We start from the raw sequence: 27,657 nt of genomic DNA, 5'->3' as shown, positions 1-27,657 counted from the left end.
TCCTGAAAAAAATTATTTTGTTTCCACAAAAAAATATTAAGCAGCATAACTGTTTTCAGCATTGATAATAATAATAATAAAAAATACTGGAGTAATGGCTGCTGAATATTTAAATATTTTAACATAGAAAACTGTGTAAAAATATGTCATTGTAAATTGTAACAATATTTCACAATATTACTGTTTTACTGTTTTTTTTTTTTTTAAATAAATGTAGCCTTGGTAAGCATAAGGGACTTTTTTCAAAAGCATTAAAAAAAAATCTTACCGACCCTAAACCTTTGAGCAGTGCTACAAGATTTGAAGCTTTCAAAAGAGCACTCGCATATGACCTTAAAACTATTAGACAATGACTAATAGACACAAAAATTCAATTTGTATCACATGGAGTCTTTAACTCATTATGTTGTGCCACTCTATCAATGTTCACTGTTCTCTAAATGGCCAAATCATTGTGTGTTGGCGTCGTCCAAAGTAACAAAACATTAGTGTCTGCCGTCTGGTGGCCAGACAACAGATGGGTAATGCAATATTCTGGATTATGCATTCAGTCCTCTAATCTAAAATCATTATGTTAGGGATCAAAATATGCTCCTCTTTCTAAACAAGCACAGCTTTGTTTGTGCGTTTCCTGTTTAATGAGACTCTTGAGCCTGTCATCGGTATATAGAGATAAAACACATCCTCTTACCTACAATCATGTGGTTGCAGATGTCACAGAATTGTGGCTTCTTGAAGATGTGCTCTAGAAAGGTGTGAGCATTGGAGTCCGTCTGGCGGGGGGCACGGGATGGAGAACAGATTGTGATGGGTAGGTTGCCCGGGATGACGGTGGGCAGCGGAGGGGGTGGTGGAGAAAGGGACATCGCTGGGGAGGCTGAGACGGACATACCGATGGTGCTCAGATGACCTGTGCTGCTGCTGACATCCGAGAGCAGTTCGGTTTGAAACTTCACATCCTCGATCGGCCGTTGGAAAAAATTATCAGCGCTTTTGCTGCGAAAACTCTTGGTCTTGAAGGACAGTGAACGCTTTAGCCTCTGCAGCTGAAATAAACACAAAACAGAGTAAAAAAAAAAGAAAAAGAAGAAGCATCTTTTAGCATCTGATTTAGATAAATGCTCAACTCCATATGGCGTAAACAGCCCCCAAAACATTAAACTCTGTGAGTGGGTAATTTCTGGTGTCAAATGAGGGCATTCTCCCTGAAACAACCTCCAGATGATTACATGATCTCTCCAGACATCATGTGTTAACCCAACCTCAACAAGGCTAAAATTACAGATTATTTATGTTCATGTAACTCTCTGAGCTTAAAGGAAAAAAAGAAAAAAAAAAGACAAAGTAGAGAAAGATGGGCTGTCATGTCTCTTGGTATGTAACCTCTTTGTGCGTTGCACATTACCCATGATATCAGTCATACCTGACAGCCCTCTAAATTAGCTGACAACACCCACCAGGATTATCTTTGCCTACTAAAAATGTCCTCTAGGACACACCAACCTGCACTACTTCCAAAGTACTGTGCACAGGAACGCATTTCAATTCTCAATAAAAATGGTTAGACAAGAGTAGTCATACATCTTAACAGACTTAACAAAACTTACATATGTTTTAGCTTTACTTTCTATAACTCCTCAAATATTACCAATATATGAACAAAGTGATAAATGGGACACAAAAAAACTATAGCCACAAGGCTATAGCCACATATTTAGGATTGGGGAGACCAGTTTAGTAGTTTAAAGTCGGCATGAAATTGAAGGTGCGATAGTCTTTTCATCCCTATTGTGATGTATATCTGAGTGAAATGGCTTCTGGAATGAGAAAAATGTAGGGAGGGATTTGATTGGATTGTGGAAGTTGAGCGTTGCTAACTATATGGACAAAGATCCTTATGCCAGTTTGCAGTCAATTCAGTTGTGGAGGATATTTAGCCCACACTCCGCAGAGAAACACATCATGAAGAGAACAGACAGCATTTCGAGGGGGAGGGGAGGTTAACGTTTTCTAATTAAAGGTTACAAGAGCATATTCATTTTAAAAAATATATGTACTGATAAATAATTTCTAATAAGCCCTGCAACATTCCGTAAGTGTCAATTTTGATTTCATTGTGACTAAAAATCTGCCAGTAAAACTGTTAGTGTCTTCAGGACTGTTCCACAGGTGCATGTGTAATAATTGTTAATGTTTCATTGAACAAGCATGAAAAACATGCTTGTTCAATGAAACATTAAGGGTAAAGGAAAGGGATTTGAATTGTAATTGTAAAACGTATTTGAATTTTATATTTATATATATATATATATATATAAACCACTTTTTTATTTTATTTGCAGTAATAGGCTAACTGAAATTATACTGCACATAATTTATAGCTCCAATATAGCTTTACATTCACAAACATACGTTTGCTGGAAAACAATGACATATAATGCAAATTATTATATGACTGGTTTATCATTTTTGGTTTTTAACTGATGCTTTGAAGTCAATTCTGCAATTCCAGAACAGAGAGCAATTCCATCAGAAAGCTTTCTGTTTATTTTGCAAGGCATATAAACACATTTACAGTACAAGATCAACAGAACTAATGATCAAGCAAGTGACTGTTCTATCTGCTGGCTCAAAGAAAAAAAAGCCCTTTGCCATCAGGCCATCCTTATTGCTGAACCCTAAGTGTGTATGTTTGTTTATATGCATGTACGTAAATGTGTGTGAGAGAGAGAGAGATATGGCCCATTTGGACAATCCTCTTACGTTATGTTTCCACCAATCAGAACAGAGAATCAGTGCTGTGTATTTAGTGAGCTGCATGCCTGTGTATGATGATGATGATGGAGACCTATATTGATCTCTAATGCCCAACAGAGAGTGATAGATCGATTAGTCCCGAGTCCCGACTTGCCGCTTCTGTCCATCATCGCTCATAGTTCACTGTCAACTTACAGACAATGTCACTTACAAGCAGCTTTTCACCTGAAATCCCTGTAAATTGCATCAAATCAATTATAAAATTGCAAGTGCTGTTGGTAAAACATTTGTTATAAGTACTTCCTGACATTTACAAGGCACTTGCTTTGTGACAGAATAAACTGTAAACAACAGTCTATCAAGAAAACCAAAAATGCCTTAGTTCAAGTTACACTTTGCCTGGCAGTGAAAAAAATCAATCATGCCTGAGACTACTGCTGACAAATGTACATGTCTGGGTCTTTATTTCAAGCTTTTGAGGCTAGGTTCCTCACATTAGAAATTAAGCATTAGAAATCTCAATAGATGATTACCCCAGTCTTTTGCACTGATTAAAATGGTTAATGAGGGAAATGTAACCTAAAATATGATCATTAGAGCAACCAGATAATTTAAAGAAATTTCACATAGGATATGAAGAATTTAAAATCCAATGAATGTGTCTCTTCCAAAAATAATGGCCAGTACTTCAAGAAAATCACAAAACTTCTACATCGATTAGGAATTAATTCTGCTGCTGTCAGCACCAAATGTTCGTCCTGCTCTACCCTGAAGGACAACTCTGAAAGATGGAGCTGATTAAGGTGGAAGTCAGGTATTTTTTTGGAACAAGATTATGGTGTTTTGTTTTTAGGCCTGATTTACTTGTAATACATTTTCATCTTATCAAACACAAATAAAAACAAAGCAATCAGACACAAAGTATAGAACAGAAACACATAGAGATTATAATTCACTTTGGGTTTTAGTCATAAAAGGTGTTCCTGGATCCATTCAAGGTGCCATGTGCTCATGAATATGTTAATAGGGACAGAAATAACCGGATCTTGGTTCAGCAATTCAGATGAAATGCTTGATAGATTAGCAAATAAAAGCCCTGAAACTGAAGAAATGTTATGATTATTATAACCAAGTTCCTCTAGAAGTCATTATTACTCTATAACCGGGTTCAAACAAGGGATGTAAAACCCTGTAGGATGGTCTCACTTCTCACTAAAAGCCTTTTGCTTCTTGGAAATCTGTGAAAAGTTATGAATATATGTATTCATTTTGCATTAAAGTCTCCCATTAACCACTAATGAGTCATATTCCTTTAGCAGACTATTACATTCTTGATTTTACATATTCTTCAGTGTATTTTATATGGACGCCCAAAATAACTTATATGAAAACTAGCCTTTAGTAATAAATCAAATATAATGTGGTTTCAGATTTTGTCTATTTCAAAAATAATTTTCCTTTTAAAACACTTCAACAGGACTTCAGTAAATAACATCAAATTGTAAGTGCTCAAAGTAACAGCACTGTACAGGAAATACAAATCCCTCAAGACTCTTCAGTGAAGAAAACATTTAACTCCATAATTCAGTGATTAATGTACAACTTTAAAACATTTACACTCAGACGCTCAAACAGCATTTATGGAGAGAAGGGAAATGACACAAAGTAATCTAAATAATAAATTAGTTTCTGAATAACTATACATAAATAATTAAAGCACAACTATCTTTCAGGACTTATCTCTACTGATTCAAAGACAATATGCAAAATTCGCAACTGGCATTGAGCTTTAGAAGCACAGTGACCTGTCCAACATTTCCGGGATGAATGTAGAACTCAGGGCCACAGATGACCCAGAAAAACATATGAGCTCAAACTCAGGGCCAATGTGACAAAATACCACCAACTACAACCTCATCTTAAATCATACATAACAGATAGACATCAAGATAATGCAAAAGCCGTATACAGAAAATACAGCCATATCCCCAAATTCCCCTTGAAAAGCTAACTTTAGCTTCTGCATACAAACAATATCATATTACGGATGTTGCCAGACTATGGGGTTGTTTAATAATTAGAATTATTTTAGAAATGTGCACAGTGTTATTGGTAAACACAAAGCAGCAGATGCTTAGTATTAATAATATATTTTATAAAATTATCATTTGAATCAAATATTTATTCTTCTTTCATAGGATAGGTGAACACCTCACCAAAAATTGACTGTATGAGAGACTGAGGAATGTCGTAACACATGGGCTGCGTCCAAAATCACATTGCCTACTCTCTTGAGTAGGTACATATTTTGAACAAATAATTACAACATAGCCGCTAAAAAGTATGTTCTATATAGTATGAGTGTGTGTAGTATGGGTGTAATCTGGACGTACTACATTCACCATGCTGTCATTATCAAGTGACCTATCAGCATCAGTTACTTCGCTTCACTGCCATTCACAAATCCTCTCCTGTGGCCTCATGGGAAAGTGTTCATCATATGCACACTTTTGAATCTCACAGGAAGTAGTAGGTCATGCGGGTACCTTTTGCCTACTGTGAATTCGGACATACATACTTATTTTGTCACATAGCTGTTTTTCGCCTACTACTATATTGTAGCCTAGTATGCGATCTCGGATGCAGCCATGGTGAACTTTACAAATAAGATTCAGGGGAGAAAATGAAGAAAATTACTCTGTGTGAAATTTAATCTATGACTTCATATTTGCTATCATGTTAATGGATGTTAAATTACAAAACTGTATCATCTGAACATTTGTTAGCCTTGCTTAGCCTACTACCTATTTGTTTTGCCATTTTGCTTTGAATTAAAATGTAACGTAGCCTATTTGTTTACCATTTTGAAATCAAATGTTTCAAATAAAACGAGAGCAAGCGAGGTATGGGGGTGACATAATAATTATCTGAACAATTACATTTAAGTAGCCTACCATAATTCATGCATACAATTTAAAACGTCCATTCTGTGTGTTAGCACGCGCCCCAGTAGTGTTTCACAAGATTAACGTCACTCTTTGTATTTGACGCTTATTTACACAATTAACACGAGGATAAGTGGTAGATATACTTTCATTTGCAGCAGACGAGTGAATGAATATTATTAAGAATACAAAGTTTGACACACATAGCGTCCAAAAACAGACGGTCTCTGTAATGACAGTAAAAGTGTGAAAGGACTCGTAAACTGCGCACTACACATAAATCTCTGTCGGTTTGCTGTGACTGATGTTGTTATGAGATGTGTGTTTCAAACCTTTGACTCCTGTTGGCTGATGGATGTGGGGGACTTTGGCTCACGGTGCTCCCGTTCGTTCTCCTTGCCCATTGTGTCCTCCTGAATCATGTTCGCTGGCGGAATCATGTTGATAATAACAGTTAAACAGCACCAGTCTGCCGGGTACGTCTGGATGCCAGCGCGCTCTACATGTTGAGTTGAGATGGAAGTTGTGAACTGCCGAATGCGCTGAGAATAAATGGTCTGAATGTAGGCTACAATATCGCACGCGTTTATCGAGTTTCCATCAGTTTGTATAATGCATAGTGGAGACGCGGTCCGCTCGAGATGAACTCACTCACTTCATTAGAGTCAGTAGTCCAGGTCCAGATCCAGCAGACTGACTGATCTGGCTGTCAGGCTGTGGATTAGCCAATCAGAACCGACTAAGGGAGGAGTTCAGATCTGATTCATTCCCATCCTTATTTTAGAAGGATTTTTTTTTTTTCTGAGTAGACTGGCTGTTGTCACCTCTATTCTTATCTTCACATTCATCCATAAATTTGGAGTCTAAAAATAACCGTGTTAACAGTTAGTGTTACTGTTTATTTCTATTCCTGGAATGAATACTATCTGTGCACTTAATGGGTGGTTTGGGGAGGATCTGCCTCCCCAATTAAGGCTTAAGCATTAGAGGAATTAAAACATATGTTTGGGGTGTCAAAAAGGATAGCCTATTCTATTTAGGCCTATACAAATAGGGACACTCTACCCAGGGTTTTGAACAACATTTCAGCACGCACAGAAGTTATATAAATTAGTAAATGTGTGGGCTAAAGGCCCATTCACACTAAGAACGATAACTTGGCTATAAAGATGACTATAACCACACCAACGTAGCCTATACGAAAAAGCTCTATTTACAGCCTAAGCACGCGCTACAGTTGTTTGTCGCTTTAAATGTTTAAGCTCTTTAAAGCAGGATGAATTTGCTAGTCGTGAATATAATTCCCATTTGCCTAAGGATAGCAACAGTAGTTTGCGTTACAACGATAAAAATAAAAATATTCATCAACAAAATGTCATTTTCACTTTTTAACACATGTAGCCTAGGCCATATATTTCAAGTTGTGTTTTAAAAGTACTTTATACGTTGACGTTCGGCTCCCAAAAGCTATACAGAACAGACTTGTACAAAATGTTTGGAAGACAGAAAAGAAATTGACTATGTAAAAGGGTCAATATATTTTTAAACCTACAGATGTGCCATCTTTGCACTGCAAAGGCAGCACAAAAGCAGAATCTGCTAATTAATGTTTTAAAAACGATACTAAGAATATTAAAACATGAATTTAATGGAAAAGAAAATATAGATGTACAGGTGCTGGTCATAAAATTAGAATATCATCAAAAAGTTGATTTATTTCAGGAATTCAACTTAACAGGTGAGACTAATATATTATATAGACTCATTACATGCAAAGTGAGATATTTCAAGCCTTTATTTGTTATAATTTTGATGATTATGGCTTACAGCTTATGAAACCCACGAAATCAAAATCCCAGAAAATTAGAATATTACATGAAATCACACAGTAATTACACAGTGATATGGTCATTGAACCAGGTTTTGGTTCTTTTGGCAGTGTGGGCAGGTGCAAATCCTGCTGGAAAATGAAGTCAGCATATAAAGCTTGTCTGCTGAAGGAAGCATGAAGTGCTCTGGAAATGTCCTGGTAGACGGCTGCGTTGAGTGGACAGCACAGTGGACCAACACCAGCCGATGACATGGCTCCCCAAACCAACACAGACTGTGGAAACTTCACACTGGACTTCAAGCATCTTGGATTGTGTGCCTCTCCATTCTTCCTCCAGACTCTGGGACCTTGGTTTCCAAATGAGATGCAAAATTTGCTCTCATCAGAAAAGAGGACTTTGGTCCACTGTGCTTTATTAAATCCAGAGTCAACGCAGCCGTCTACCAGGACATTTCCAGAGCACTTCATGCTTCCTTCATTTTCCAGCAGGATTTGCACCTGCCCACACTGCCAAAATAACCAAAACCTGGTTCAATGACCATGGTATCACTGTGTAATTACTGTGTGATTTCATGTAATATTCTAATTTTCTGGGATTTTGATTTTGTGGGTTTCATAAGCTGTAAGCCATAATCATCAAAATTATAACAAATAAAGGCTTGAAATATCTCACTTTGCATGTAATGAGTCTATATAATATATTAGTTTCACCTGTTAAGTTGAATTCTTGAAATAAATCAACTTTTTGATTATATTCTAATTTTATGACCAGCACCTGTATATGCCATATGATTTTACTGTAGGCTATACATTAAAAGGGTCACCGACCATACCAGCAACTGACACTGTTTGGAGCATCCAGGAGCTTTGCATATTGTAAATATCTTTTAAAACACATCACATTCTGTTTTGTCAAGGTTGTTGGTCTGATTAATTCCCATCATTATTTAATTAGTCTCACCATATGTGTGCGATTCTTCTGCATCAATATCCTATGAGCTGTTGGAGCCATGGCTCACAAACATTCTGCTCTTTTCATTCATTAGAAATCAAATCCAGTTAATCCCATCATTTATATTTGCAGATTTGGCCAAAAAATAAGCAAAGAATTACCAATTTAATGCATTATAGTGGCATCAGATTTTTTTCTTAAAAATCCTTCAGTTGTGATGGCAACAGATGGCATCTCATTTATATGAGAGGAAGAATAAGAGAGCTGTGCAGGAGAGCGAGGAAAGGCTGTAATTTTCACCCCCAGCTGCAGAAGAGCACTGAAGGCCACGGGGAAGGAAAACAGGGTCTTAATTATAGAGGACAGAAGGGTTTTACTCTATTAGTTCAAGTTCTCGCACATTGACAAGTATTTACCAGCATCACCGTCTTCTTGAAATTGAAACTTTAATCAGTCTTAATCTGACTGCTGTTAAATCTGAAATATCTTATGCCAGATACATTTGTATAAACTGATTTGTAATTCTCTAAAAAACAATCAAACTAGGGCTTCAAATTTATCTTTCATGAGAGGAGGTATAACATTTTCAATTTCCCTTTTTATGTGTTAATTAGATAAGAGTCCTTCATATAGCCAATAACACCAGATCAATTCTAGAATCACAAGAATTAGCGAAGGAGGATATCTAGTACTTCTTCAACCAGAATCAAACATTTCTCAGGGAATCATGATTTACTTTTCAGCTAATGAATCATCAGCTGTGAACACGCTTTAGTTTCTTTCAGCAAATTCCTCCCCAATCTAAAATAAGGCTTAATCTGTTGGTTACAATATGACATATAAAATCACTGCTCAAACATTTGAGCCTTATACCAACAAAGTGATCAGAGGCTGATTTGGCATTGCTTTGAAAATAAAATGGCTCAGATTCAATCAGATATCAGCTTTGAGATCCATGCACTTCCTTCTGAGCGGTTACCTTAAAATAGTGTTGATCCGTCTCTAAATATAACTATGGCTCATGTTATATATGGATTCAATAATATCTTTTTTTGTCATCTGTTTTACCTCTGATCCCTGCTAAGTTTAGCATTTGTGAATAATGGACTGAGGTAATTGCGCTTGCTGCTTGTTTATCAGATGACTCAACAAACAGAGAGAGAGAGAGAGAGAGAGAGAGAGAGAGAGAGAGAGAGAGAGAGAGAGAGAGAGAGAGAGAGAGATATCCATGACACTGAATATTTAATGGAATCCCACATAGGTGTGACATCAGAATCATAAAACAGGAGAGGATCTGGGGCCGTATTCACAAAGCATTTTATCTTAGCACTAGGAGTACTCCTAAATCGCACTAAAAGATTTTAGCTAGGAGTTTTCTCTTAAAAGTTATTCACAACGCCTTTCAGACCTACTCTTAGTAAAGAAAAATGACAACTCCTAAACTAAGAGTGAGTCTTCGTTGCTATGGATGACGTCATTACTCATGCACGAGCTTGACTGAAGTGACCACTTTGATTGGCTGATGATTGCAACGCGGAAATGATTCCAAACACCTCCCCTACGATGATGAGTGACAGGTGACAGGTCTGAGAATGCGTGCGCTACACAAGTAGTGCGAAGGACGGAAGATGATGAATAACTGAATAAATAGCCTAAATGAATAAAGAGTAAGGCTAAACAAATAACCTAGTAGCCTAATGAAACATATGGATTGATGCAATATCTTTGCAACATTATTGAATTAATCTGTCACTATATGCCTCTGCCTACGTTTGCAAAGAGAAGAACATTTTAATTTAATTAACAATGATACGTTACAATTAGTTTACATGCAATGAGTAGCCTAGTTTTGGTTGTTGTTGGTGGCGTTATTGCATCCCTAGTTATGCCTACAATCAAAATTGTTCCCTCGCGATTGGAAGCTCCTGTAGCCGCCGCATACGCATTTCAAAACATCGCAACGTGAAATGCCACCAAAAGCGGTTTGTGAATAGGTCTTAGTGAGTTAGGAGTCCTCTCGACTTCTTTTAAGCTGTCCCAGACTTAGGTGCTACTTTTAGGGCTAAAATGCTTCGTGAATTACTCTTAGTGAAAAAAATTAGGAGTCCTAAAGTTAGGAGTGACACGCCCATTATTTTTAGGAGTTGCTCCTAAATTCACCAATTAGGAGCTACTTTTAGCCTTAAAATTCTTTGTGAATACGGCCCCAGTACAGTATCTTAGTCTGATGAGTATCCACACTCTTAAATATCATACTTGATGTTCCTCATCCTCAAATCAGTTTAATGTGACATACAAATTATGGTCATTTACTTGTATTTCATGCCAGTTCATTGCACAGCCTCATTGATCTCTCCATCCACTGTTGAAACACAAACAGAGGGAGATCTTAAACTCTTAGCGTAAGAGTGTGATGAAACTGCTTTCGGGGTTTTCCATCTGTTCTATTCGAAGCTCCACATGAATCACGGAGTCACAAACATAAAAGCTGCAAGATTTGTTCAAATGCCCTCAAGAGAAAACACACGCGCGCGCGCGCGCGCACACACACACACACACACACACACACACACTGGCAGTGGCAGTAATGACATTTTACGCTAATCGTTTTCACCAGGGCAGAGAAATTAAACAGGTCGACATGCGTCTGCTCTAAACACTTCTGGATGAAACTACATCGAAGCAGAGAACAGAAAACAAGAACATTTTAAGGTAAACATAAAGATCAAATTTCACATGCATATCCAGATGCCAACAGACCACAAAATGCAAGTTCTGTGTGCAACAGTTTGATACAGTGTTATGCAACAATTTTCAGCTAGAAAAAAAAGTAGTTTGTTTACATCTTCAGCTTTAAAATAAATGTATATACGTAGGCTATATATAAAATTAACAGCTAACAGCACCAGTCAGGTAACACATTCAAACAGTAGATTAAAAACTAAAGAAAGTGAAAAATCTGAAGGTACAGCCAGAAAAAGAGCAATACTGCAAAAACAGCAACTGCTCATCCTCAAACATCTCTACAACACAAGCCCACCACAATCCAACGGCCTCAATGCACAATAAAAACCTAAACACAAACCAAAACAACCCCAACACACAATTAAAGAAACTGAACACGCAATACAACACACCATATCCTCTAAAGCAGGTGAAGGTGTAGCCAGTGCGTAGATGAGAGATCAAATGAGAAAGACTGACAGAAGACATAGCAGATATTACTGGCTCCACCAGAGGGCGCTAGACTTTTGGGCTCATTGACCCACAACAGTACGAGGGATACAAAATAATCAAAAGGCTTGTCACTTTGGACATACACTGATTTCTTACTGCAATTGTTGAATATTAAATTGTCAAAAATTCTCTTCCATAAATTACTATAGGAGGTTAAGGAAAAAAATGACACTGCACGTTTTGTGAGCAGTTTGTTTCACAAAGAGCATGAAATTAAACAGCTTAGATGTTAAACTGAACTAAATATGAACCCAAAACAAGACGCCCACACGGTGAACATGGCCCTCTCTACCGCTGTTAGATAGACAGAACAGCAGGAAAACTCGGGAATGTGCTAAATGGATTTCCTGAGAAGTTCTCCAGAGCATTAGTACCAATTAAACCACCCCCTAATGAGAGATTTAAGCATCCATCCCAGCAGGAAAGAGAGCAAGAGAATGGGAGGAACGGGAGATGGGAGTCATGACTGCAAACCGATTCTTCAGGTAAAGTTCAATGCTTTTACAACAGCCATCTAATATGCTGTTTGTGTGTTTTTTTTGTGTGTGTGTTTTTTTCTCTTTGTACAGGTTAATATATATAAATGTAAACTTGTTTGCAGATACACATGGGCTTGTGATGTTTGCGCCCTGGCCCAAGTCTCCTTTGGATCTCTGAACCCCTCACTTACATATCAGAGCTAATATAGAGTGCAACAGTTGGGTTCCAAAATAATCCCATTCATTTTATCCATAGGGAAATTGGTTTTTAACGATAAATTGTAAACCTTTAACACACCTAGCTACTGTCATTTATGAGGTTGTTAATCAATGTCAAATGCTTCTGTTGGCCTGCATTATTTCAACCTATATTTTTAAATAATTATGTTTAACAGCTGAATTCCTTGTGAGAAACTACATTACCCATGATTCTGCAAAAAACTCCATTAATCAGAGAAATCAAACGAGCAAGGTGCACCAAAACAATCGCACCCTACTCTTAGAATACTTATGTGTGTGTGTGTATGTATATATAGCAATACATTTAAAATATATTGTATCTATACATAATCAACATCTTTAAATCAATCGTTTTATATTTATCCAATGTTTTTATTTTGATTGTCATTCACAATGCTTCATGGGATTGTAGTTCTTTTCCTCATAAAAGCCTTTTTGTCAGATTTTCAAATACTTTTAGCTTCAATTAATGTTTGTAATGTTGTGATTCACCTTGTAGTTGGTTAAGCTATGAACCAATTAACCAACCTTCTTTTTTTTTAATCCCCACTGGAAGAAATGAAAGGGAAAGAAACCTCTGGAACAAAGGCTGCTGAAAAAGTGGACAGGCACTGTTTGCACTCAATTCCTGCATGTTTCACGTAAAGTATTTCATATTGTTCATAATTTACCTCAAGTCTTTTAGGAGCTCAGCATTCATTTTAAAATATAAATCCATGATCTGCTGAACCCGAACCGCATAGTTTGCTTCTCACTTATTTTGCCATTTGTGTCATCAAAGCACCTTAATAAAGCACATCATTTCCTGTTCAGTACATTGAGTCAGGGAGTGAAGAATAATATTTCCTCCCGTCTGGGGAGCGTGAGCAGTGCTCTGACGCACAATGAACCCCTAAGACTGCTGCTTGTTCAGGCCATCACTAATGAGACTAGAGCTAAAAACAGCGTGCTGTGTGTCTACGAGAGGGACATCCTTTCTGTCACACACACATGTTCTGGGCAGATGCTTATTCACAAACTTGCATCCATGCACATATGCAACAGCTTGAAACCACCTGTGCAGTTTGGGTTGCCCACAATGCATTCTTGACCGAAACAAATTATAATTAAGATCTCCCTACGGTGATTTAGTGTATTCTGACTTGATGATACAAGTTATGTTGCTAATACACCAGAATCCCCCTAGACTGAGTGTAAGTTCTTTCTGTTTTATTATAGTGAGCTCATGGCACATGCATGACTGCATAAACATTATGCATTCAGAATTAGACTGTAATTACTGGTTGCGTTTTGCTTCCTGCAAATATTGTGCAGCTCTCAGTGTTTACAGATAAATAAACTGCACAGAGGTTGGATAAAGCTGATCAGGAATGGTTTACATCTATGGATTAGATTCTGGGATTCCTGTAGCCATAATTCATTAAAACAATGGTTCTCAACTAGGGGTCTGGGGCCCACTATAGGGGCCTCAGCAAACTTCCAATGAACTGTTATTATTATGTTAAAGTAATCTAAATTAAAATGCACACATAAAATCAAGAAATCATATCTAATCAAAAAAACACAAAGTTCTATCTATTTTCTAAATAGATGTTATAGGTCTACTGTGAACTATTCATCTACAGGCCTATGTTTATTTTTTATTTTTAAATGTTTGGACCTCGTAATGTGAATTTCCAGTGAAAATGACAGACTTCTCTGGTGACGTGCCAGGCTTCTCTAATCATTTAGTCTGTTTCATCTCTTTAAATCGACTGCAAGCTCGGATTCTGATCTGCCTTCATCAAATCCACAACCGACTGATAGTTCTTTTCAGATAATTTGTTACACCTCACAATACAGAAAAAAGATCTGTTGCTTCTTCTGTTTTATCATGACTTTAAATCAGTATTACTTGTCAAATAGATCTAATCTTTCAGTCAAGGAACTAAACACATTTCCATCAAATTTACCAATAGATTTTTATTTCTCATAGATCTTTTCAGATCCTATTGTGCCCTGTCTCAGTTACACCATTACAATAATTATACCGTGTTCTTCACATCACTTCTCCAAGTGCATCATTTATCTAAATATCGGTTACAGATTACGCCACAGAAACTTTAGTCGTGATGCAGGCTGAACCAATGCCATAACAGTGCTAATCAAGTTTAATAGGTTGATCTGGACTGTCTGGCTTCAGAACGGATGCACTGCGAAACAAAAGTAGTCTGATATCAATTTGTTTTGTAATATTACTGACATGCTTGTGAAAATTTCTTGTTTAGTTTTCTGGTTAGTTTGCATTTGAAGCCTGATTTTCAGTTCACATAACATTTCACAGGAGGATGCCATGTACTGCGAGTTTTCTGCAATGTGTAAGTATGTAAGTACATGTAAATATTTCAAATGTTTTGCATCGATTTCATCACTGGTATAAAAAGTGTTACACTGAACTTCATAGCATGTGGTGGAAGTGAGTGGGTGACTCTGGGCACAATTACATAATGACTATGACTATTGGCAGACTTTTTTTTTTTAAACAAAGCACAACTGTCAGCTCTAATGGAAAGAATGACTCATGAAACAGTCTGAGATTTTATTGCAGATTGGAATATATATAATCAGATGATGAAGTGTCATCTAAAATAATCTGCTTAAACAAATCAAACTGACTAGAACAATTTTTATTGCAAAATCACATGCTTTTTGCTCATGTAGACGTCAGATAAGTGTTGTGTACTCATAGGGGGACAGGTTTGAATTCATCCCGTATGTCCCAATTCCAAGTCCCCCCTTTCCCTTTACCTCCATTGCTTTATAAAAGCAAAAATACCCATTGTAAAATGATGCCAAAATCTCTCTCTCTGATACTCTGAAAAAGAACAGATAAATGTGACACTTTCAGAAGGCACTTAATGATTTCATCCAAACATCAGATTAGCTTGAAACTTCATGGCAAGCTTTGATCCTCTAGAGGAGTTTGTTGTTTTCAAAACTTGATCACAAACAATAAAAAAATATTGAAGCCAGTAATTCATAATAACATGCCAAGAAAACCACCTAGTTTGTTTTCACCCTCTCCGTCTGTCTCTTCCTCAGATGCATGGGTGGAGGCAGATGGCTAAATTAAACGGTGAAAGAAGGTATGATTATGCAACTGAATACAAAAGGTGTGAGAGTCATATTTAGATGTATGTGTTTATTAAAGACAAGAAAAACAACAACAATATCAAGATCAGAACACTGTTCAATAAATAACAGACCTGTGAAACTAGGACATATAGTATGTTTTCCAAACACTATCTGGGACTGTTGACGTCTCTTAATATAACACACACCCCCACATCAAACGCATATCTGCTAACAACACTTGGAACGCTTTGAAAGACAAAGTGTTTATCGTTTCTATTTAGTGCACAAAACCTGTCTGAGACTGTTGATATCTCCTAATGTAACACACACTTCCGCATCAAACACATATCAGCTAAAACACACTTGGAACGCTTTGAAAGACAAAGAGTGTTTATCATTCTATTTAGGGCGGATGACAAACCTCTTTATCCTCATGTCTCATGAGAAACAAATACATCACGTTTGTGCATGGCAACAATTGTCCTTTAAAGCACAAAGGACATGTTTGCACTGATTGTGTTCAGTGTGTACAAGGCCATCTACAGTGATAAAACACATTGGATTCAAGCAAACAAGGATTAAAACCTTGTAGCTGTAAGGAAGCAGGACAGTGTATTTTATGTGACTGTTAGTAATTTGAAGTGGAAAGAATGTAAATGGCTTGCGAAGGTTACTGTGTCCTGCATTGACAATGGAAACACAGATTATTTCAGGACACTGACCTTACTAGTGAAAACAGATATATATGTGTGTATATATATATATATATATATATATATACAGTGAGGAAAATAAGTATTTGAACACCCTGCTATTTTGCAAGTTCTCCCACTTAGAAATCATGGAGGGGTCTGAAATTGTCATCGTAGGTGCATGTCCACTGTGAGAGACATAATCTAAAAAAAAAATCCAGAAATCACAATGTATGATTTTTTAACTATTTATTTGTATGATACAGCTGCAAATAAGTATTTGAACACCTGAGAAAATCAATGTTAATATTTGGTACAGTAGCCTTTGTTTTCAATTACAGAGGTCAAACGTTTCCTGTAGTTTTTCACCAGGTTTGCACACACTGCAGGAGGGATTTTGGCCCACTCCTCCACACAGATCTTCTCTAGATCAGTCAGGTTTCTGGGCTGTCGCTGAGAAACACAGAGTTTGAGCTCCCTCCAAAGATTCTCTATTGGGTTTAGGTCTGGAGACTGGCTAGGCCACGCCAGAACCTTGATATGCTTCTTACAGAGCCACTCCTTGGTTATCCTGGCTGTGTGCTTCGGGTCATTGTCATGTTGGAAGACCCAGCCTCGACCCATCTTCAATGCTCTAACTGAGGGAAGGAGGTTGTTCACCAAAATCTCGCAATACATGGCTCCGGTCATCTTCTCCTTAATACAGTGCAGTCGCCCTGTCCCATGTGCAGAAAAACACCCCCAAAGCATGATGCTACCACCCCCATGCTTCACAGTAGGGATGGTGTTCTTGGGATGGTACTCATCATTCTTCTTCCTCCAAACACGTTTAGTGGAATTATGACCAAAAAGTTCTATTTTGGTCTCATCTGACCACATGACTTTCTCCCATGACTCCTCTGGATCATCCAAATGGTCATTGGCAAACTTAAGACGGGCTTTGACATGTGCTGGTTTAAGCAGGGGAACCTTCCGTGCCATGCATGATTTCAAACCATGACGTCTTAGTGTATTACCAACAGTAACCTTGGAAACGGTGGTCCCAGCTCTTTTCAGGTCATTGACCAGCTCCTCCCGTGTATAGTTCTGGGCTGATTTCTCACCTTTCTTAGGATCATTGAGACCCCACGAGGTGAGATCTTGCATGGAGCCCCAGTCCGAGGGAGATTGACAGTCATGTTTAGCTTCTTCCATTTTCTAATGATTGCTCCAACAGTGGACCTTTTTTCACCAAGCTGCTTGGCAATTTCCCCGTAGCCCTTTCCAGCCTTGTGGAGGTGTACAATTTTGTCTCTAGTGTCTTTGGACAGCTCTTTGGTCTTGGCCATGTTAGTAGTTGGATTCTTACTGATTGTATGGGGTGGACAGGTGTCTTTATGCAGCTAACGACCTCAAACAAGTGCATCTAATTTAGGATAATAAATGGAGTGGAGGTGGACATTTTAAAGGCAGACTAACAGGTCTTTGAGGGTCAGAATTCTAGCTGATAGACAGGTGTTCAAATACTTATTTGCAGCTGTATCATACAAATAAATAGTTAAAAAATCATATATTGTGATTTCTGGATTTTTTTTTTTAGATTATGTCTCTCACAGTGGACATGCACCTACGATGACAATTTCAGACCCCTCCATGTGGTAGAACTTGCAAAATAGCAGGGTGTTCAAATACTTATTTTCCTCACTATATATATATATATATATATATATATATATATATATTAGTACTGTGCAAAAGTCTTAGGCATGTTAATATCCCCCACCCCCCGTCCCCCCCAAAAAATGGTTTTAAGTCAGTTATTTATATCTTTTGCTGTAGTGTGTCAGTAGGAAATATCAGTTTACATTTCCAAACATTCTTTTTGCCATTAATTGTAATAATCCAGTGAGATTTGTGTATGCACAAGGAGTCTGACAACAGCCGGTATGATCTGATCTCACCATCATCGAGTCCATCTGTGATTACATGAAGAAACAGAAGAAACTGAGACAGACTAAATCCAGAAGAACTGCGGGAACGTCTCCAAGACGCTTGAAGAAACCTTCCTGCAAAGCTACCTGAAAAACTATGCGCAAGTGTATCTCGACAAAAGCCGTTTTAAACCAAAGGGTCATTACACCATATATTGATTTTAATTAGTTAATAGAAGTTAAATCATAAATAAATTCAATTTGTGATTTTATTTTTGAAAGCATTCTCACTTTACAGCATTTTAACACAAGTGCCAGTACTTTTCACAGTACTGTAGCTTTGCAGGAAGGTTTCTTCAAGCATCTCGGAGACGTTCCCGCAGTTCTTCTGGATTTAGTCTGTCTCAGTTTCTTCTGTTTCTTCATGTAATCACAGATGGACTCGATGATGGTGAGATCAGATCATACCGGCTGTTGTCAGACTCCTTGTGCATACAGAAATCTCACTGGATTATTACAATTAATGGCAAAAAGAATGTTTGGAAATGTAAACTGATATTTCCTACTGACACACTACAGCAAAAGATATAAATAACTAACTTAAAACCGTTTTTTGGGGGGGGACGGGGGGTGGGGGATATTAACATGCTTAAGACTTTTGCACAGTACTGTATATATATATATATATATATATATATAAGAATATCTTAGTATTTGGTTTGTTTTTCTTTTGCTATAATTACATAAGTGCTTAAGCTCAAACTTCACAAGTTAAACACCAATGATAATGATGATCCATGATGATCAATGATGATCCAAAGAGCATTTTGTGTGTCATTGTATAGGACATGTACAAAGGAGTTTACAGTGTAAAGGAAGCGTAGCCCTATGATTTGATAAAAGACAGAAATAGTGAAGAATCTTACATATTAGCACATAATCATTAAAGCTTCTTATTATTTACAGGTTTAAATGGGATTTTAAATCACAAGCCCCACTATATATGCAAACAGTATTTCAATCCCATTCAACATAAATCTTTTTCGTAATTCCACAGAACATGAAACATTTATGTGTGCATGATGCAAGTCTTAGAAAAATGACAAACAGAGAGAAAAAAAACGAGAATAAACAGACTTCTCGTTTTTCTTTAATGATCTCAATCAGACCATCAATTCAAACATATGGACGAAGACACATCTGTGTTTCTCTGTGGAGAAACTCTCCCATTGATGACGTCTTGCAACCATGAAAGAGCCTTTCTGAACCGTTCAAAAATGCTACATCTATTATTGAAGACTTGCATTTTTCATTCAGAAGGCACTTCTTTTCTTCTGGGCCCATTATACTTCTCACGTAGGCCTCTACGCCACTTCTGCCACATTTAAAGCATAAAAGATGCATTCAGTCCTGACTCGGTTTCTAAGGAAATGGTTTTATTGGCTTAGTATTCTTGGAGTCAAGCTCTAATTTAAACAACGCAGACTCTGTGCTTCAGGTATGTTTTAATAAAGGAACCTGCATGTTGAATCATCAGCTCATTATGGGTGAAAACAACTCCATTGTCAACATGAGATCGCTTCAGTCACAAAGTACTTGTCTGACACCGAAGACAGGTCAGACATAAACATTCTAGTTTTCGTGATAAAGCGGATCGCAAATGTGAAATATGAAGAAAAAAAATGCTTTATTTGTTATTCTTCTCATAAACTGGTCAGTCTGACAGAGATTTTTTTTATTGTTCAGTAAATCAAGGTCTGAATAAGAGCTTTCGGGAGCTGGTGTGACAGCTTTCATCTTAGCAACATAACGACACCTGAAATGAATCAAATTTGACAAGTTTGTGAGAATGTAAACGTAGATTTAGTAGCCGGAAAATGATCCGTGAAACTTTTGAGCAACAGGTTAAATTAGTGTGTCAATGTCACACAAAGGTCAATATTTATAGTCTCAAACAGTGCCACTGTGTCACTGGACTCTATTAAACAAAATCTCCACAGACGTCTAAAAATCCTCTCTGATCTAAAATAGACAGAAACTGCTTTCCAGAGGTGAGGTGTAATAAAGTAGGCCAAGGACTGCCACAGAAAATAGACTAAACACTAAAACTGGCCTGGATCAAATCAGGTCTTTGAGAGAAAATTAAAAAAGGAGGTTAACTAGAATCTTCGAAGTCACGGGTGTCCCTGGGGGGGTAATGTGAGGAACAGGCCCCATGTGCACTGATAGGTGCAGGAGACTCAGTGCTAGAGGTGCAGCGACATCATCATTTCACCAGACAGGACACTCATGTAAACGCTATAGCTGGCATATTTATCAGTGTCAGTCAAAGAAGAGAAACTGTTTGTTTTTTTAGCAACAGGGACTGTAATGTTTCAGTAACTGTAGTATTCAGGGAAGATCATGTGACTAGATAAATCATTTAAAAAAAATTACAAGCTAAAAATGGCAGAAGAAACACCTTGGCTCTGAGCATTATTATTTTTTTTGAACTGTAAATAATGCAACTTATTACAATGAACTGCAGAACTACCCATATAGTATTGTTGCACTGCTAATACTGTTGACTTCTACATGATATGCTTATTGTGTTTAACCAACATTTATAAGTAACTTTTATAAAAGCATCTGGTAAATGATTAAATATAAATTGAAAGGAAGTTTTTGGCAGCAGGTTTGGCCTGAGACACGATCACGATCAACAGGTTTGGCCTGAGACACGATCACGTATCGTACCAACATTTATAAGTAACTTTTATAAAAGCATCTGGTAAATGATTAAATATAAATTGAAAGGAAGTTTTTGGCAGCAGGTTTGGCCTGAGACACGATCACGTATCGGCGTGTGTTTGCTTCAGCTGCAGGTCTAGAGTGTCACCAGAACCTGTTTTTGTTTTCAGCTGTTCAGTTTACTGAGAACTGATGGCAAGAGCTTTGTATAAATCAGAAGAATCAGCTAGCGAGATAAAAGGGTTGGGTGAAAACCCCATCCATAAATGTAACGCACTATTGTTCAAAAGATTTTGAAAGAAGATTATGCTCACCATCGCCTCATTTATTTGATACACTAAAAAACTGTAATATTATTTCAGTTTAAAATAACTGACTTTTCAGCATCATTACTCCAGTCTTCAGTGTCACATGATCCTTCAGAAATCATTCTAATATGCTGATTTGCTGCTCAAGAAACATTTGAAAATGGTTGTTGCTTAATCTTTTTGCTGAAACTGTGATACTTAAAATCATTCTGTGATGAATAAAAAGCTCAAAAGAACAGAGTTTATATGAATTTGATTTGATATGAATATTTTTTTGGGTAACAATTTCAAAATCAATTGATCAATTTAATCAATGCATCATTGCTGAACCCAAGTATTAATTTTCCAACTTTTGTACAGTAGTGTAAATGTTACATTTAAAGGAATAGTTCACTTAAAAATGAAAATGCTGTCATCATTTACACACCCTCATGTTGTTTCAAACCTGTTTGTATTTATTTCTTCTGCTGAACACAAAAGTAGTTATTTAGAAGAATGTTGGTAACAAACAGTTGATGGACACCATTGACTTCCATAGTAGGAAAAAAATACTATGGAAGTCAATGGGGTCCATCAACTATTTGTTACCGACATTCTTCTAAATAACTTCTTTTGTGTTCAGCAGAAGAAATAAATACAAACAGGTTTGAAACAACTTGAGGGTGAGCAAATGATGACATCATTTTTAAGACTGAAAAGAATGCCGCCCCCTGTGGGTGAAGAAAATACATGAATTACAATGCATTTTAACCATTTATTTCCTCTTACACACAAACAACAGGCAGATAGAATACCCTTATTTGACAAAAAGCAAACACACAAGTTTCTGTCTTGTAAAAGAAACTATGGAACTGCAAGATTTACCTGAATAAAAGCAAACTTGCAGTGTTTACTATGGTAAAACTATAAATGAAACCTTGCAGTCAGAATGAAAGAGCAGCACACACATTTTAACCTGTTACTGACAGGTACAGGAACATACGTTAGTATGTTCAGTGCATGATACAACTCTATATTACAGCTCTACTCACCCATTAGCATCGATGATGACATTAATCAGGCTCATATATATGAATATAACGCCGATATGAAAACATTTATAATGTAAACTAGAGTATCACTTCAGGAAATAAAGTTTAGGTAGTTGTGGCCTTAAATTTTGTTTTAAAAGTAACTATAATTCATACTAAAATTGTTTCAACATAGCTGGATGACTGTTAAGTTTGAGAAGAAGTGTTTTGGATTAAAAACACCAAAACATCTCTTCTAATGCAATGTGTCAGACAGATGGGGAAAGGCTGCAGGCATGTCCAAAAAAGAATGTGAAAGAATTGAAAAGCACATTTCGAGTTTGATTTCCACTTTAGTGAGCGATCATGGCACCAAAGCAGTGTATGCATTAAAACAGCTTCTTGTTACACTTTGCAAAAGGAAAAAACATCCTTCATCATCATATAAAACATGAGGCATCCTCAAAACTGGCTTACAGTCACACCCAGCCCCACATCACACAGATTTTACAGAAACATTTACAACCTGCCTGACACAAGCAAAAACCATGTACTTCTTGAAGATAAACCACACAAATTATGAATTCAAACTTATGTTGCTGAACCACATCAGTCTTCTTACACAATATACACTTCAAAAGTCTGTGGGGTAGAAGGGGAAAATCACAGAGCGCTAATTACAACAGAATGCAATCCGAAGTCTTCAGTGCACATGCACACACACACACACAATAAACCCTTTAAATAGAACAGCGTCTTGTTTAGTCTCTAAACGGAGGCAAAAATACGCATGTATCGTAACATCAGATCACTCATCAAATCTGCTTCAAGTATAACAGGGATGTATGAAGGAACGCGTAAGGCAAGAGATACACTTCTACAGCTCCAAACTACACATCTACAAAATAACAGACTGGAACTGGGATCCTTCACGAATCTTCTGTAATTTCATGGCTTGAATAATATGATTTTGAAATTTCGACTGCTTGCTTGTTGATAAAGGATCTGAAGATACTAATGTCCTATTAAAATTAACAAAACAATGATGGTGAAACAGGAAGTAGTGCTTAGATTTCACAAAATCTATGATGGAACGACAAAGGCTGAGTGATCACTGATCTGCTGAGTGTAAAGGCTATCCTTATGGACCCTTATGTGCGCACACACACACAAGCATTATAAACTTAATCGCTCAGTGCCAGTTGGAGTGTATGTGTGTGTGCTGACGAGAACTGCTTCTTTTCCTTCCAGACGCGTCACAACAGCGCAGCATTGTGGAAGCACTGAGGAACGCAGAATAACTCCTTTTATTCAGAGGCTTTGTGGGGTTTCCATGGCAATGATCCACAGGCACAGGCCTATTGACCCAGTAGAAAAAAAAAGACTTAACATAAAAGTAGTTAAAATTCCACAGTCATGTTTTATTCTCTCGGCTTTGTATCTCAGACTGAAACTTTAAACCAGAGGGGAAAAAAATCCATGCAGTTCAGCCTTACATAGAGAGTCTGCTGAGAAGGTCTGGATAATAGATTATTTCCTCATACTGATGTCATCATCCTTCAGAACGAATTTCTTCCTCAATGCTTCAGATATAAGAGAGGCAGAGTCTTCCTCCCTCAGTGAGGTGCACCCACGGTTATATCTGAATACAGTACACAATAACATTATTCACTTTATTAATAATAAAAATAACAATGATAATATAATAATAATAATAATAATAGGTATTAATATGCTATCACTATTAATTAAAATAATAATTATACATTTAACACGTAAAACTCAATTACATTAATTAATAATATAAATAAAATAAAAAATAATAGGCATCAAAACATTATTAATATCATATTATTAATAATTATTATTATTATTATTGTAAATATAAATCAATAGCAATGATAAAATAATATATATTATGATTACTGGTCACAAAACACAACAGCACCATCTATATTAATGAATTAAGAAAAATTTCTAGCCCTTATGGTTCAAAAGTTTTTAGCATAAACGTGAGCACAACTTTGGACAGTTGGTGGCGCTAGAGAGATTGGGTTAGAGACTGTCCTCTATCTGTGTGCCAAATTTCATAACTTTCCTGCAAGCGTTTCTATGGGCTGCCATAGACTCAAAATAAGTAGAATAGTAGTAATAATATAATATTAATACAATAAAGAATATTAATACAAGGCCTTTACAGAAGAATGAAAACACCCCCCACCAAATTTCTGCATAGTCAGTGTCAAGCTGGTGTTGAAACAGCGCTCACCTGTCCTTGCTCATCTTCATGCGGTTCATGTCTTTCAGGATGTCCATTACATCAGCAAAGCTTGTCGATTTTGAAAGAGACACCGTGTCCTCCTCTGGCTCCCGAAAGTCCATAGTAGGGTGATCAAGATCAAAAGTTGCAGATGCTGTCATGGAAACTGGCGGCACAGGATCAGGCACCAGCTCTGACACCTCCTCCTCTTCATCCTCTTCCTCCTCCTCTTCTTCTACCTCTTCTGTGACATCACTAATGACAAAGGAGGCTGTGGGAGCAGCCTGGTAAGCAGCGGTCTCAAAAGGAGCCATGGAGAAGCCCACACTAGTGTCGTCAGGGGACAGCAGGTCAGGGGTGATGGGGTTCGAATCTAAAACGGGTCAACATTTTTATGAAGCACTACAGGTCAAAACATTTTCAAGCAAATACATTTCTGCCAATGTCAAAAAATTTGAACCTAAGAGAAACTAAATTCTATAGAATTAAATGATTTAGTCAAATTCTCAACCTGATTCTGAAGCAACAATCTTGGCGATCTGGGCTCGGAGTCGAGTCAGCTCATCTTGTAAAGCTGTGGTGCGGTTTAGAGCGGTAACCCCTGGTTTCCTCAGGCCCTCGACTCGCCTGCCTTCTCGTCTGAAGTTGGGCACAGACGAGTTCCTGTGCATGATCAGCAGCGGTGTTGGCCTCCACTCATGCCTAAGGGGACGTGTGTCACTCCTGACAAACACCAAGACAGCATTGGGATAAAATTAATTCATTAAATATTTTAGTGAGGGTCCAACACTAAATTCAAATTCTGCTCTAAATACTACAAAACACCATTAAAAAAGCAGTCAAATAGGAAATCTGGTGCACTAGCATGACAGCCTTACCTCACTCTGGCATATGTCTCCTCCTCATCATCTGCAATCCAGGCGATATCTGCCAGCGTAGGCACCAGTGGACCATCCAAAGAGCGCATTGGAGGAAGGCCTGGGAGTTCCTGAAGAACACAAGCAGAAAACAGCCATTCCTTTAGTCATTTTTGACTGATTTCTTTTTTTTTTTTTATAAAAATGGTTTCCTCAATCTTAGTTCATAGCTTGGGAATTTTGTTTAGACATTCTAAACAATCAAACAAAAAATGGACTTCATTTGAGGAGTCATCATTAAAATAAAAAGGTCACACCAACCATAGGAAATGAATGGGAAAGACCCTAATGCAGAGTTTTTTTTTTTTTTTATTAAAATCCATATATCAGCCCAAATGTTGAACAAACACACACATAAATAAAGGGGCGGGATTATAAAACATTTAGAGTGCAAAAACTCACACACTGACCCATTTACTGCAAAACTTAGGTTTCAAAATGTTTTTTTCTTTTTATCCATTTAGGATAATGTCTAAATAAATATCCAAAAGTATATTTCCTAAGCATAAGATCTCAAATTCTTGTGCAACGGGTGGATGCAGAGGACACTTCAGCCATCTACTGGACCATTACTGTCAAAACATGGTTTTGACCTGACATGAAGTCATGTTATACTTCTGTTTTCACCAGATGGCAGCAATGATTTACTTTGGCCTGGTTTTACAGACAAGGCTTCGATTAAGCCAGGATTAGTTTAATTAGGACATTTAAGTAGCTTTTTTAAACATGCCTTAGAAAAAACATTCCTGGTGTGAAGTTACATACACCAGTGGAAGTTGCTTTCAGTTAAAACAGCTCAAACATGCATTTTAATCTGTGACTAGCTAAAGACTTGTCTGTGAAACAGGGGCTTTGTTTCAACTGTTTATGTTAATAGAAAGTGTAGATTTAAATAAATGGTAAATAACATCTGGATGATTATTTTTGGTAATAGATGATAAATGACATCTAAATGACCTAAAATCCAAAAAGAGCAGCATATTTTTATTGTTTCTTCAGGGAAATTAGTGTTATAACATTTCATTTAAAAAAAAATGTGACACTTTTTTTTCTTTCTTCGAAAATATGAGGGTTAACTTAAAACACTTTTCAATCTTTAACTCAACCACCTGATGATCTGGGTGCATGAAAGCATATGCTTGTTTATATGAACAATGTTTATTCCCATACCTGGAAACAAGCCCTGGGACAGGGTTTAAGAGGCAGTGTAGAACCAATTCGTCTCACCACACTACGAGTTGATCCATGTGGTTTATTTTGCCAAATAGGGATGACCTCCTAAAGAGCAAATAAACAAAAAAAAAAAAGTATTTTTAAAAAAAATATATAAACATAAAATAGCTCTTTTAGATGTTTATTTACTTACTGCTTCTGTCTCCATTTTCTGAAAGTGTAAAAAGCACTGCAGCCTTGGATTTTACAGTGGTGTTTTGATTATTATTATAGCACTCTGATCATGTTCATCTGGGAGGAGGGTTCCTTTGCCTTGAAAAATTAGCAAGAAAAACATCAAATTAAAACAAAAACATTCTATACTTTATGTGCAACCCCACTGTGAATGCAGATCAAGAGCACAGAATTGTTTTTTTAGTTGCTGCAGACTGATTGCCTCCTTTGTGTTAGTCTGTGTAAATCAAGTGAATAAAGTAAATAAAGCGTTGAGCAGTGTAAGCAAAGGTGTTTTTATGACGCGCAATCGCTCTATAACATAATTTATCTAACTTATATGCGTAATAAATTAAGTAAATGAACTGATAAGTTGAGTACTAAAATTATAAATAAGAGTAAAGAAATAAAAATGGGAAATTAAATGAACAGACGATAATGCTATACGTTATGCGGTAGAACAGAGTAATTGTGAACATTAACAAACACAATAAAACCTCAAATGTAAACAAGGAGGTAAACAAATCAAAGGCGTCCTGTGACCCTCATTCCTTCTTTTAGCATCACAGCTAACAACCGACCTCATAACGTACTGCTACTAATTATGCATTTAGAAAACATATAATATAAGACATACCGTGTGTGGTCAGATTAGTTCGGTTAATTTTTTCTGCACTGGTGCATATTATTATGGTATATGTGTTGTGAATGTCCGGGCTTCCTTTCTCCCTGTTCCGTTAGCCGTTTAGCAGTTAGCCCAGCGCGCCCCCGGCTAATTTTGCAGTCGGAAGCGCGTGTGGTAACATCGTCCTGTGCAAAATAAAAGTAATCTTGCACACAAAATTAAAAATATACCGCTTTGAAACGATTTTTTAAATATACATGTAAA

General features: G+C 37.0%; 2 protein-coding genes across 3 annotated transcripts in view; both read right to left on the bottom strand.

The window, feature by feature from the left end:
• Positions 1 to 6,410, bottom strand: part of stac (SH3 and cysteine rich domain) — a 30,086-nt gene extending 23,676 nt beyond the window's left edge. For both annotated transcript variants that reach the window (XM_079852768.1, XM_079852769.1), the window contains exons 1-2: positions 6,035 to 6,410; positions 692 to 1,046 (exon numbers count right to left, since the gene is read on the bottom strand). In XM_079852768.1, the coding sequence (XP_079708894.1) occupies positions 692 to 1,046; positions 6,035 to 6,142 (463 nt within the window). In that variant the 5' untranslated portion in view covers positions 6,143 to 6,410. The remainder of the gene's footprint in view (positions 1 to 691; positions 1,047 to 6,034) is intronic.
• Positions 6,411 to 21,936: 15,526 nt separating this feature from the next.
• mtfr1l (mitochondrial fission regulator 1-like) lies at positions 21,937 to 27,562 on the bottom strand. The gene is made up of 8 exons (XM_079853416.1): positions 27,406 to 27,562; positions 26,749 to 26,867; positions 26,553 to 26,660; positions 25,344 to 25,453; positions 24,977 to 25,188; positions 24,475 to 24,838; positions 23,702 to 23,847; positions 21,937 to 23,563 (listed from the first exon to the last, which is right to left on the bottom strand). The coding sequence occupies exons 2-7, from the start codon at positions 26,761 to 26,763 to the stop codon at positions 23,736 to 23,738; spliced, it is 921 nt and encodes a 306-aa protein (XP_079709542.1). The 5' UTR covers positions 26,764 to 26,867; positions 27,406 to 27,562; the 3' UTR covers positions 21,937 to 23,563; positions 23,702 to 23,735.
• Positions 27,563 to 27,657: the final 95 nt, after the last annotated feature.

The sequence above is a fragment of the Squalius cephalus genome (assembly GCF_949319135.1).
Source record: "Squalius cephalus genome assembly, chromosome: 20".
In the NCBI taxonomy this organism is placed as follows: Eukaryota; Metazoa; Chordata; class Actinopteri; order Cypriniformes; family Leuciscidae; genus Squalius; species Squalius cephalus.
This window is presented reverse-complemented; position numbering and strand designations above follow the sequence as displayed.